The sequence below is a fragment of the Erythrolamprus reginae genome, chromosome 11 (assembly GCF_031021105.1).
Source record: "Erythrolamprus reginae isolate rEryReg1 chromosome 11, rEryReg1.hap1, whole genome shotgun sequence".
Lineage (NCBI taxonomy): Eukaryota > Metazoa > Chordata > Lepidosauria > Squamata > Dipsadidae > Erythrolamprus > Erythrolamprus reginae.
The window spans coordinates 21,760,008-21,772,840 of record NC_091960.1 but is presented as its reverse complement, the minus strand read 5'-3'; the positions used below and the strand labels follow the sequence as shown (position 1 = coordinate 21,772,840).

The following is a 12,833-nucleotide window of genomic DNA, read 5'->3' as shown; positions in this document are numbered from 1 at the left end:
CCTCATAATTCTTGACAAATGTATCTTGTCTATTATGTACACTGAGAGCATATGCACCAATGGTAAATTCCTTGTGTGTCCAATCATACTTGGCCAATAAAGAATTCCACTCTATTCTCTGTTCCCTCTCCTCTCCTCGCCTCTCCTCTCCTCGCCTCTCCTAGCCTCGCCTAGCCCCTGTTCCGTTCCGTTTCATTACGTTCTGTTCCACTCCATTCGATTCCGGTTCTGATTCTGATTCTGATTCTTTCTGTTCTGTCCTGTTCCATTCCGATCCATTCCATTCTATTTCATAATATTTGATTAAGTTCACTCAAAGAACCCACTACAAATGAAATGAGAATATTACAGTCTCAGCATAGGTAACATTAGTGTCAGTAGCTTCTTATGTTTCATTTATCAGATATCAAGATTTCCCATATCTTAATTTATGGAGGATTGCATGTGTTTGGACAAATGAGGAGCACCATGATGTCAATAGTAAAAGAAAACTATTTGAAATGTATATTCCCTTTGTTTGTATGTTGATGCATGTGTGAGAGGGTTAGATAAATTGCTGTCCTTGAATTTTTAATATTCAATTTTTAATATTCAGTATTGTGCTTGTATTTTAAAAAAAATATTTAAATATGTTATATGTTCTGAAAAGGTATATCCATTAAAGCATTTTACCCTTTACCATTTTCTGTTTAATGGGAAACTTTCATGATTGATTTATATGAAAGTGATTTACTGGCATTGTTTGGAGAAACTGTCAATTTACTGTCTTGTTAATTGGCAAGTCATTGAGTGAGATGGGGAGGCATAGAAATTGAACAAATGCATATATAAATTGCAAAGAAGAACAAGAAAAGTCTCCCAGTGGTTTGTTTCTTCTAGAAACATAATTTGGCTTTCCAAACAGGAAAGCTGGTCAGGTGAAATGTCTTCTTTCCTTATCACTTTCCTTTTGTTGAATCTTCTTCTCTTTCATTCCCTTTCCAGTCAAAAAGCAAATGGAGATTAAGTCCCGGGGAGTGAAATTGATGCCAAGCAAAGACATGAACCAGAAGACATCTGTGTGTAAGTTTCAACCACCATTGCATGTTGAGTGAGACTTAGCACCTTGAACATCCCATATGACTTTCCAGCAATCACTGAACAATGCCACTCTTTTTCAAAACGTTAATGCTTGTTCTCCCTCCTACCCTGCATTATTGCCTCACCTGCTCTGTTTAGTGCTTTGTTTGCAAACACATACTAACTCTATAAGGGAGGCCTGTATGGGAGTGTGTGTGTGTCTGTGTGTGTGAGCCCACACATGTGCACAGTGGAATGCTGTAGATATTCTGTAGATGTTGTTAGGAGCACTTTACAGGACCACAGGGATCTTGATTTCTCATCTATATGTCAAGCACTCTACTAAATAATTCAGACACAAACAAATACATACTTGACAAACACAAATGTCAGAAAGCTTGGGTCTATTGTTCAGAAACAAACAACAAAGGCAAAGCAATAATGTAAAACATGGTCAGCTTTATTTTCTTTCCTGGTATATTAAATGTCATCCCGCCTATCCACTGCACATTTTCTTAGGCAAGAAGCAAGATCTACATGTTTATACAAGCACACAGAGACAGACACACCTCTAGGATTGTTGGCCTTATTGGTAATTCTGTACTTGAGAACAATGTTAGCACTTGAGAGAGAGGGGAAAAAGTGAAATAGTAGTGTTGTGTCCACTGTGTTCCTCCATTGTTTTGGGCAGTGTGTGTGTGTGTGTGTGTGTGTAAGTAAAGGTATGTTGTTTTGTGTTTGAGATTTATTTTGACTTATGGATCAGATTTCATACTGCGACAGTCATCAAAGGAAGAATCTCACCCTAGAACTGGGCAAGTCACAATAGTGCAGAAATTGAGCAAAACTGTTTACTTTTTCAGGACACAAAGGGTCAAAGGGAAAAACCCTCTGTTTGCATGTATTGTAGAGGCAATGGGAGGCATTTAGGAAGGAACTGGAAGGTCTGTAGGTCAGGTTCTTATGTAGACCTAACACTTTCCTTCTCACCTCTTCAATGCTTTAGCCTGATTTTTATATAGAAAGGATTATCAAGACACTTGTTTCCTGTACACATCTTCAAGTAGCCTTATTTCCTTTAGTAACGTTTGGGGGCACATTTCTCACAAATACTGGCTATTGTTGCATTTTTATTAGGTGTAGAAAACAGTGACCTCTTTTAAGAATGGAAGGAAGACTCCTATTCAACAAGCTCAATAAATGTGGACATTTTGGCTCTTTATTCCATCTTGCTCTCCATCAGAGACATATAAAAAAGAAAAGGTGTCTTTACTCATTTTCCAAGCAGCCACTTCTGCTCTATTGCTCAGCTCTAATTTTTGACTTATTGCTGTACAAATTAGCTGTAGATGGTCTGATAATGGAAGGCTTGAGGAGGGGTGAGGAGTTTTCAGCTCTTGATATTTTCACTGTAGATAACATTGAAAGAACTGGAGAACTGTTCTTACTGTGAGGAGGGTTTAAAAGATCTTATCAAAACACTAAGATATTTCACAGATCAGACTGCTATATTTTGAACTGTAAGCCACCCATACTCATTGACTGAGAAGGGCAGCAATAGAACATGGATGGATGGATAAATCTAGACTGTTTCTTTTTTCTTATACAAAATCCTACTGTGGATTACCCAGTCTATTATAAACTGCTATGTAAACTCTTCCAAACAGAAGCTTACGTCAGAAATATTGCAAGATTGAGAAATGGAAAGGAAAGTTTGAGGTGCATTTAAGACATTTAGGCCTTGACATAAGTGAATAAGTTGGCATCTCCCTTCCTTCAACTCAGATGTTCCTCTAGCAGCGTTTCAGAAAGGGGCAAGTTCCCCTTAGCATATTGGTTACACTTTATTTTATGTGCTTTAAATTTTCATATCTCATAAAAGAGACTCCTATTACAGCCTGAACATATTCATGGGCAATTTCAATTAAAAAAAATACATTGAAATTGAATAAAGCAGCTTTTCATTCAAACTATGAGCTTCAGTATTTGTTATGGTGCCATAATTTTTCAGTATCGAATTGGTATTTCTACAACAATTTAAACTTGAGAAAAACAATATCATAATTGTTCTTAATAATTCTCCCAGTCAGCTGTGGTGTGTTTGTGTGTATGTGCTTAATATTCTTGTACTAGTTATCCAAATACCAAATCCTTCCTAGAATAGATGATATAAAGTTAGATTCCTCTCCTTCAACATGTTTTAACATTGACAGATAATATTTCTAAGATTCTCCACTTTTACAAGGTTGTTATACTCAATTGTGGGACCCATAACTGGTTTTGATTTGGAGGGACAATATTTTTACTCATATGCATCTTCTTCCCCATAGCTCTGGTTTTAATGTTTACAACCCTCTATGAGGGAGATGGGTGGTTGAGAAGTTCAATATATAAACATGAATAAATAAATAATTGTATTGCAATGAAATTAAGCTCTGAATTTTGAAGTGAATATCTAACATTTGTAACATACCAAAATGAGGAAATCTTTTGACCTCAGATTTGGTCAGATTATTATTTTTTTCCCCTTAGTAGATTTATTCCTTGCCTTCGATTTTTGTATCAGTTTGTTTGGGGAAGGCAGAAGGAGATCCAGCATGAAGAATATTGACAGAAAATATTGTAGATATTTCTGTGTTATAATTTGGATGGATTGGAAGGGAAGGGGTGCTGTGCTTTTTCAGATATGCATACTTTTTTTTGCAGATGACTCTCCATTAAATAAAGTGCATTCTAGTTCTTACATAACATCAAAAACTTCATCATGTTTGCATACAGAGTCAGACCAAATGAATCTCTCTTCCATCTCTAATGACATGTTCCTCTGCCTCTATTGTGTTCAACCTTGTCATGTTTCTATTGCATCTTGGTATGATTGAATTGTTGAATCCAGATGTTGAATCAGCAGAGCATCTTCTCCAACTGTCATCTTTCCAACTGCAGCAGCAAAGGTTGCCCTTGATAAGAGAGTTTTGTTTTAATTATACACAAAATATTAATTATACACAAAAATATTTAATATGCATCTCTTTGAGGAGAACTTGCAAGAAAGTAAGGAATTGTTGTTTCATTATGTTACTTAGTAGACTGAATGTTTGCTGGAAGTGTGGGAAACTTTAATTTCTAGAAAGGATCCTTGAGAAGCAGTTATCTGTGCAAGAGTCCTCAAATGTGGCAGCTTTAAGACTTGTAGACTTCAACTTCCAGAATTCTCCAGCCAAGTTTGAAGACCTCTGGATAAAGGATGGTAGAGACTTGAAACCAACTCTCTTGGTTTGAAGGTATTGTGGCATATTATGGTTTAGAGTAGCTTGTAAATTAGGTGGCTTGTGGATGAAGAATTGTAGCTAAATATTGTAACTGAGAATAGTAGGTAGAGAATTGTGAGTACTTTGTATATTAACTACTAGAGAGCTACAGTGTAAATAGTTAGTGTAGGTTTGCTACGAAAGAAGTAAATATTTTAGTATGAAACTCTGCAGTACATTCTTCAATTATCTTCAAGATAAAGGTTCCTGATATCCTGGTCTGAGGCAAGCTGGTTAGCTGCTGGCTCTATCTGGGTGGGCTAGCTTCTGCAAAATGTTATTCCAACATTGATGCCTCACATGCTGATGGAAATCATACTTGTGATTTGACCTGTAGTAACATAAGTAATGATCACACTATTTTTGTTTGCATTAAATCCATAGAAAAGGGTTGTGACTCTTTATCCTATTGAATTTCTGAAAGTTAATAACACACGCTTAGCAAAAGATACAATATTTGGTTGACAGAAACTTGCATGCATTTTTAACAGGACAAACAAAAATTGATGTTCAGTTATGATTTGTTTTCCTAGATGCTCCTTTAGAAATGCAACTTTCAAAAGATTATTTGGAGAGAGAAAAAAACACCCCAATGACTGGAGAATTTTAATCAATTGTTTCAAAAAGTGCTTACCAACTGAGAATAGTTTAAAATCAGTTGAAATGCTTTGCCAACATATTTAGATTATGATAAATGTGTCTGAGATGACATCTTAGCCATATGCTGAACGTGATTTGCTTCTGAATCCCTGCGGACGGTTTCTGGAACAGATTGGTTTAACTTATAGCCTTCTTACATATTGGCTTATGACCATGAAGAAAACCAAACAAATGCTTAGCAAGCTTCTTGCTGTTTTCATAGTAGTTGAAAAAAAATAGATTAATAAAAGCTGAGAAGTAAAGATAAATATGTGACTAACCAGGCTTTGCTTTTTGTGTTTTAGAAAATGACATACTTTGGCTTTTGCCACCTAGCAAATTATTGTTTTTTCCCAAGCCAACTGATTGTTGAAAATAAATTATACAAAAGGGGTCAGAGTATTCATTTATCTGTCCATCAACATAATAATTATCTGAATCAGGAACAGACTGAAATGAAAGATTAAATTTCAAAATGGTCTTGATCAGAGGTGGGCAGGTATGATCTTACAACCTGCCGACTTCAGCTCTCAGAATTCCTGAGCTCATAAAAGGGCCATAGTTTCCCACCCCTGGTCTGGCTCAAATTGAATGATAAGGAGCAGAGGAATTTGGAAAAAACCCCAACACCAATATATTTTCATTCGGTCACAGCTAAAATTGTTGATAAGTGCTTCATTGAAAGCCAATTCCCATTTCATCTTATGACCCAAAGTGGAGCACTGCAGGCCACCACCCGAGTTCTCCTATATATGCCTTCATGCACACACAAGCACTCACAAATAAAATATGTTGTTTGTTTGCACAGAAAATTATACAGGTGCCTCCCATGTCACTACTGGGGGGGGGGGGTAGATCCCCAGTTTTCCCCAGCTATTCATTATTAACACTGCAGAAACTGCTTGGAAATATGACATTCTGGATGGCGGTAGCAGTGGGTTGCTCCCGGTTCAGCCCAGTTCTCTGAACTGGTAGCAGTGGTAGTGGTAGGCTTCGCCCACCCACCTAGGACGCTCCTATGCTCCTAAGTGTCATGTGTGCAGGTGAGTGTGCATGATCTGGTAGCAAAATCATTTAGAACCCTCTGTTGATGGGCAGCTACTCAAGACAATCTTTAAAATACCACATTATTAGCCCTGTTAAATATATTATCATCTCTAAAGCTATTGCAAAAATATTCATTTCAGACAGAGCCAAAGTTCAGGGTACAGTGAACATGGTGGAACCTGATTCATGTGTAATTCTCCCCCTTTTTCTTTTACAAGAAAACTGAGATGATGTAAAACATCTGATCACAGTTTGTAATACAGACATGATATATCCTTGACATTTGATGACAATTAGAACTAGAACCTCCATCTCTGAGTGAGACAGTTGTTAAGTTATTCTGGCCCGATTTTACATCCTGTTTTGATGCAGTTGTTAAATGAACCATACAATTCTTAGCAAATTTGTCTCTAGCCCTTGACTTTTCTTATTGCAAGCCAACTGGGAAAGTCACAAATGATAATAATATGATTTGGGAACCCTGCAACTGCCATCAATCCATGCTAGTTGCCAAGTGCTTGAATTTTGACCATGTGATTCTGGGGATGCTGCACTGGTTATAAATGCGAGGACCAGTCATAAATCACTTCGGACAGGGTTCCTATGACTTCAACTGGTCACTTAATGGGTTATAAGTCAAGCACTTACCTCTAAGCTTCACTCTCATATGATCCTGGAAACTCAGTATTCATTGCAGGTTAAAATACTGCAGTTCTTCCAGCAGTGGTTGTCTGAAATGGACTCTGAGTTATAATAAAGCTACCTGAACATTAGCCTAAGAAGGGGTGTCAAATGGGCGGCCCACAGGCCGAATGCATCACATTCAGGCCACACCCTCGTCAGTTCTGCAAAGGAAAAAAAAACCAATGCAATATATCACATGATGACAACGTGATGCCTTTAGTTTGACACCTGTGGCCTAAAGCTTGCAAATGTTTACTGGAAGCAACTTTTTAAATTAGGTTATGATGGATTAGCCTGTTGTACTAACTGCAAGAATTCACTAAGGATGAGGAATGTCACTTAATACCATTCTCTATTCAGTAGTATTCTTTAATGCCAGCTGGAGAATTTTGGAAATTGAAGTCCACAAGTCTTAAAGTTGCCAAGTTTGAGGACCCCTGCATAAAGGAATGGCTTTTTTTCCCTTGAAGCTATTGAATTACCGTACCTTGTTTATGCTTTCTGCTTTCACTAGATAGGACTTGTTCAAATCTTGGATAGTAGATACAGTTATTTTTTTTTTCATTGTGTTTTTTTCCCCTTAGAAAGAACCATTCCATGCATTCTGGGCAGATAATGTCAGAGTGATTTGGAGGGATTTCTCATCCTAGGTATGCCTGTATGAATTTATTTAGAATATTGTGAACAATTTCCAAGTTCTTTCAGGCAGGCACATTTTGAAATACTGTATAGGAAAGGGCAGGATTCCATGATGATTTTTGTTTGGCTTAAAAAAAAGTTTTCCTTTGGAAAGTGAAATATTTTTGGAATGTTTCCATGTTTTCTATATTCTCCTACACATTTTACAGGCAATGTGGCAGTGCCTATTGTGGTAATGTGACATTTAGCTTGATTCTGCTTCTTTTGGCCACATTAATTGTATTTCTAGATGAATATCTGATTCTGCATTCTGTCTTGATATGATTAATTCTATAAGTCCTACAATTTGTGTGTTTTTTCCTTTTAAATGGTGAATAAAAAGTTTTGCTATACTTCATTAAAGAAACTGTCTTGTTTCTGGGAAGAAATATTCTGTTGCTTAGTAACTTGCCCTTTTTGAAGTGTTTTCCTGTATTTCTGCCAGATTTTTTTTTTAAAGTAACAATGTTGGGAATAATAATGGATCAAAGGCAATCTGTTTGCAATGAAGTTTATTTTCTTTTACATGAAAATGCTGCATTTCCAAACAATAAGGAACTTATTTATCTCTCAGCTGATTTTTAAAAAAAAAAGAAATCTGAACTAGTTGCAGTAAAAAAAAACACAGATCAATGAAAATTCTTTTATCAAGGGTAGGTATGGTGGGAAGATAATTGGCAAAGTTTTCTGTGGTATATGAAATAAATTATTGCATCAGACAATGAAACCTTAATTAGTTGCATTTAAAGGCAAGTACAAATTTGTATTGCTTATTTTTTTTAAAGAGGAATAAATGAATAACTAAATAAAAGCACTCTTGTTTCTGAAGACCTCTGATCTTTGATATCCACATGACCTTATCGGGAGGGCCAACTTAACAGACACGATCTTTTAAATAAATACCACTTTATTTATTCATTTGATACTCTATCACATTGAGCAACTGTTTTCTCCATTTTTTTTCTCTTTAATGAATGTAGGGCAGGAAAGGTGAACTATTTCCTTGTACTATATATGTCATTCATGGTACCATTATATCATTGTGAGGGCTGCCAGCAGGAATTTTCAAATTATATCTACCATGAAAGAGTGGGAAGGAATCAAACATAATAAAATCACAAAATTTTGAGGTGGGATTTAAGTTAGTGAGAATCTGCAGTCTGGTATGTTGTGGGTGAATAATTCTGATATCTACTTATCGGTAGTAATTTCGATTTTGCAGAATGAACACCTTCTGGGCATCAACAAAATATGCCTTTAAAACCTACCTGGACCTGAATCCAAGCTGTTTTGTAACCCTTATTCTGTATTTTCTCTCTGTTATCAGAGAGAAACATTACTGTTCTTTAATTCATAATTTTAAACTCTTGACTTTCCTAATATGAGATTTCTCCAAAGAAGGATTGTTATTGTTGCAACTGTATTTATTATACTTTAAAAGAAAATACAAAAAAAATTGCCTAGGGAAGGACTGATAATTGTGATTATAGCAACAAGTTTCAATAGAGATTGTATCCCTTTCCTTCTCTATTTTTCCTCTGACGTTAGCATTTTGAAGTTCAAGGGACATGATTTCATTTCATTCATTCATTTGATATGCATAAATTAGCTTCAGAAAACAGTTTCCTTAATTCTGCATCAAGGGAGGAAAAGGTGAAATTCCATTCCCATGGGCATTGACAACTTAGCAATGATTAAAGTCTACATGTTAAAGAATTATTTAAAAAGTTAAGATACTTTAACATTAATTTGTTCTTTCTTTGCAATGAGCTTCTAACTGCTAATTATTTAAGTTCCCATCTGTTTTCCTCCTTTGAGGTGATTTTAGTGACAGCAACACTGCATTTGTTGTTTTTAGCAAAGAGATGTTGGATGCAAATACTGGCTCTTGGTTTTGAACCTTGGGAGACCAAGATTGTTACTTCGATCCTTACTGAGTGACAAATAAAGCCTACCTGAACATGAAGAAGTCACGAAGATGCATGAACCTTTATCCTATGTCTACCTCACCTCCAACACTACTGCAGCCCATAGGTATTGATAGGTACAGAATAGCAATAGTCCTTATGCTCTCTGAGCTTGGCTGTTTTCTTACAGATGCTTCATAGCAAAATTACAATAACAATGGGGCCTGTTTATTTAATTCATCCATGGATCCTGGAAGTGGACAGCAAACCTATTTGGAATTGGCCCTGCAAGTGGCCAGGTTGGTTAAATAAATGCCCCTGTCTCAAAATGATCAGAGAAAAAGACTGTGATCAAGGTGAAGTGGAGTTCTCTAAATCTTCTGAACTATTTATACTGATGCATTTATTCTTAGATATGCTTTCATTCCCAGATTCTAGTTTATGCATGATTTATAATAAGCAAATGTCAACAATATTAAATTTGGTAATCTAGTAGTTTTAACTTTTAATTAAATAAATGTGAAAATGTGCTTGAAAAAATAGTATCTACAGTAACATATCTTGCTCCTGTATCCAAATTCTGTGTCCCCAGGTTTAGTTTATCAATAATGTTTTGTTCTGTACTTTTTGCTTGGTAATTTACATTCCTCATAATATGCAGTTAATGGAAACAAATAGCAGGTATCCTTGTTAATATATGGAAGCCCCCATTTGGGGGAAGACCCTGTTCCTGTATAAGTGGTGGGGTATCTGCAAAGCAGTTCTTCCATAAAATATATAGAGGGTTTAATTATCTCTGGGGGGGGGGTTAAGAGAGAAGGTGCTGTACTTATAATAAAAGTTATGTTGAGTTTGTTATGGTAATTGAAAAATTCACTATGGAAATATTCTGTGGACAGTTGTTTTGAGCACCATCCTGTGATCACTTTTGCTGAAAGAATAGATTTCCATCTCCATTTCAAGAAAAAAAAATCAAAAGAGGGGTAGGTGGGTTAGTTCCCCAAATTGGCTGTGAATGGAGATGGAGCAAACATATTGTGATGAAGCAGAAATATTGTGAATACAATGACTCTTTATTATTTGAATATATACAGTACAGTATACAGTTTAGTCTATAGTCATGTAGTTAGCAATGCATCCAATTGGTCCAAGGGGGAGGGAGAAAGCTTTCTACAAACACAGGGATAAATATTGCAATGTTGCTCGATTTACTCCACTCTTGTTTCCTAGGTGTATACCCAATATTGTTACACATATCCCTCAAAGTGCAGTGCAACAAATGGTGTGTTCTTCCTGATCCTTTTTGGCTAGGGAGAAAAAGCAAGTACTAAAGTCTGTAGAATTTTGTAAGACTGACAATAGGAGAGCCATTCCAGAGGCCACCAGAGTTAGAACCCAGGCAGTGGTTCACAAGCTTTGCAGCCTCAGTTTCTCTTATAGAGATCCTGATTCCATCCGTTCAGGTATTAAGATGTGTGACCAACTGAGATGGGATTCTCTTCTTAAAGAGATCCTGCCTATAACCTGCTTCCATTCCCCACAAGTCATCTGGGCTGTAGAGTTGTCCTTCGGAGAAGCCTCATTTTTCTCTACTTGATCATTGTGGTTGACACCTCCAGTCTGAAAGAGGTAGCATTGATGCAGATTCATCATGGGATGAGAATGGGATAAATCATGTTCATTGCAAGTTCTCCTTGCCCGCAAAATCTTCCACATGCACTTCCACATTTCCCTTTGCCAGTCTGCTCACCCAGATAATTGTGCCATATATTTTTCAACCAGGCTATGGTAGGAAGGGCAGGAAAAAAACAGAATGAAATAAAATGAACTCACTTTTACAAATTTTGTGGGGGGTGGGTAGGTTGGGAGGGGTAGGATATTGTAAAAACTGAATATGCAATTGCAATCAATCCATTTTTATTCAGATTTGATCTCACCCTGATTGGATACATACCATTTTAGAACAGTTCTGGAATTCTTTATGTTTGATGGGTGGCATGCTATATACTCTTGGCACCGTCTGATTCTTCTTTTCCTTCTTCTAATGGAAAAGGTGGCTCCTTTTCAGGTCCTGAACAATGAAACTAAATCACCAACTGTGAACCCAACTGGCTTCTGTCCTCTTCTCCTGTCACCCTCCCCTACATATCTTGATTGTCACCTTCCACTGCTTTTTATTTAACTTACTGCCTTTCATTAACATCAGCCAGATGGTAAATAGTGGAATTTTCATACAATTCTGCATCCGGGTATTATTTTTATAAGCTGGCTTGGGCAACATCTTGAGAGATGGAAGAATATTTTGAGATGTCTGCTTCAGTGGCTAAAGCTGAGAACTTCGGGTGGGAGGGAAATGAACAGGATTTGAGTTTTCATCAGAGGTCATAGTTCTATTTCTGAGCTGTGTGGCTTTGATAGTTCATGATAGTTCATAACTTAGCCTTCCACAATTTGCACCTTTGAGATATGTTGGACTATAACTCCCATAATCCCAAGGTGCGAACTGATGTATTTGCAATGTACCAGGTTAAGGGATACTCTTCAGCAAATGTTTTAGTGGGGGGGAAGTGGGAACTGATAACATTTATTCAGTGCATTCCAACTTGTAATTTTCCATTTTATTTTCATCACCAACACTGAGATAATATACATTTTTGTCTTCTATTCTACCTCTGTATATGCTGTTTTTTTGCTTTGTAGTAACACAGGTTGGTGCGTCCCAGGGACATAACAAGTGTCCGGACCCTGGGATTCCAGATCGGGGCAAAAGAATAGGCAATGATTTCAGGTAAGCATCTTTTTCCCCTTCATTTCATGCTTCATGCTTACATGTTGAGCTACAGCCCACAACAGGTGTGAAGGTTGGCAGTAAGTTTTAGAAAGGGGTGGTGGTATTGGAGAAACCCACCTGCTATCCATGGTGTTTGTCAGAGCACCATCATTTAATTGAACCTTCGTTATTAGAGGCAGTTGACGATTCCATCAGATAACAATTGGTAACGACGAGGGAATGATTAATGAAGGCTACAGACACAGTGCCCTGTTCCAAGCTTTTCACAGAAGCAGCTGGTTGTCCATTGTCAAAAACAGGATGCTGCCATCCTGAAGCTTTGATTTAATCAGCAAGGCTTTTATGTTCTTAAGAAATAAACAGCCTGCCTCTGATGCACAATTCTGATGTCATAATAGCCTCTTGAGACTCCGTGTGTTCTCTCTCAGGGATGATGTTTTTAAGAGCAGCCCCCCCCCCCCAAAAAAAGTGAATTGGTACAGGGAGATAAGGGAAGGGAAGGGAAAAGAGGAGGAAAGAAAGGGACAACGGTTTTAAAATTCTTTTTCAAGTTACTTCACAGTATTTTCAACCAAAATTCTTTTTTTTATTTGGCACATATTTCACAACAATTAAAATATATGGCTCTAAATCCATGTTACTGATGCCATTTCAGTTTATTAGAAAGCAAAATTGGTTGATCTTGGCTGCATTTAACTTCCAAGGTGGCGTCTTTAAGAT

The 12,833-nt window shown here is 36.9% G+C and overlaps 1 protein-coding gene across 1 annotated transcript in view; it reads left to right on the top strand.

Moving 5' to 3' along the window:
- Window positions 1-12,833, top strand: part of CSMD2 (CUB and Sushi multiple domains 2) — a 930,229-nt gene that overhangs the window by 472,828 nt on the left and 444,568 nt on the right. Inside the window, exons 7-8 of the mRNA XM_070764517.1 lie at window positions 985-1,062; window positions 12,023-12,110. Of these exons, the coding sequence (XP_070620618.1) occupies window positions 985-1,062; window positions 12,023-12,110 (166 nt within the window). The remainder of the gene's footprint in view (window positions 1-984; window positions 1,063-12,022; window positions 12,111-12,833) is intronic.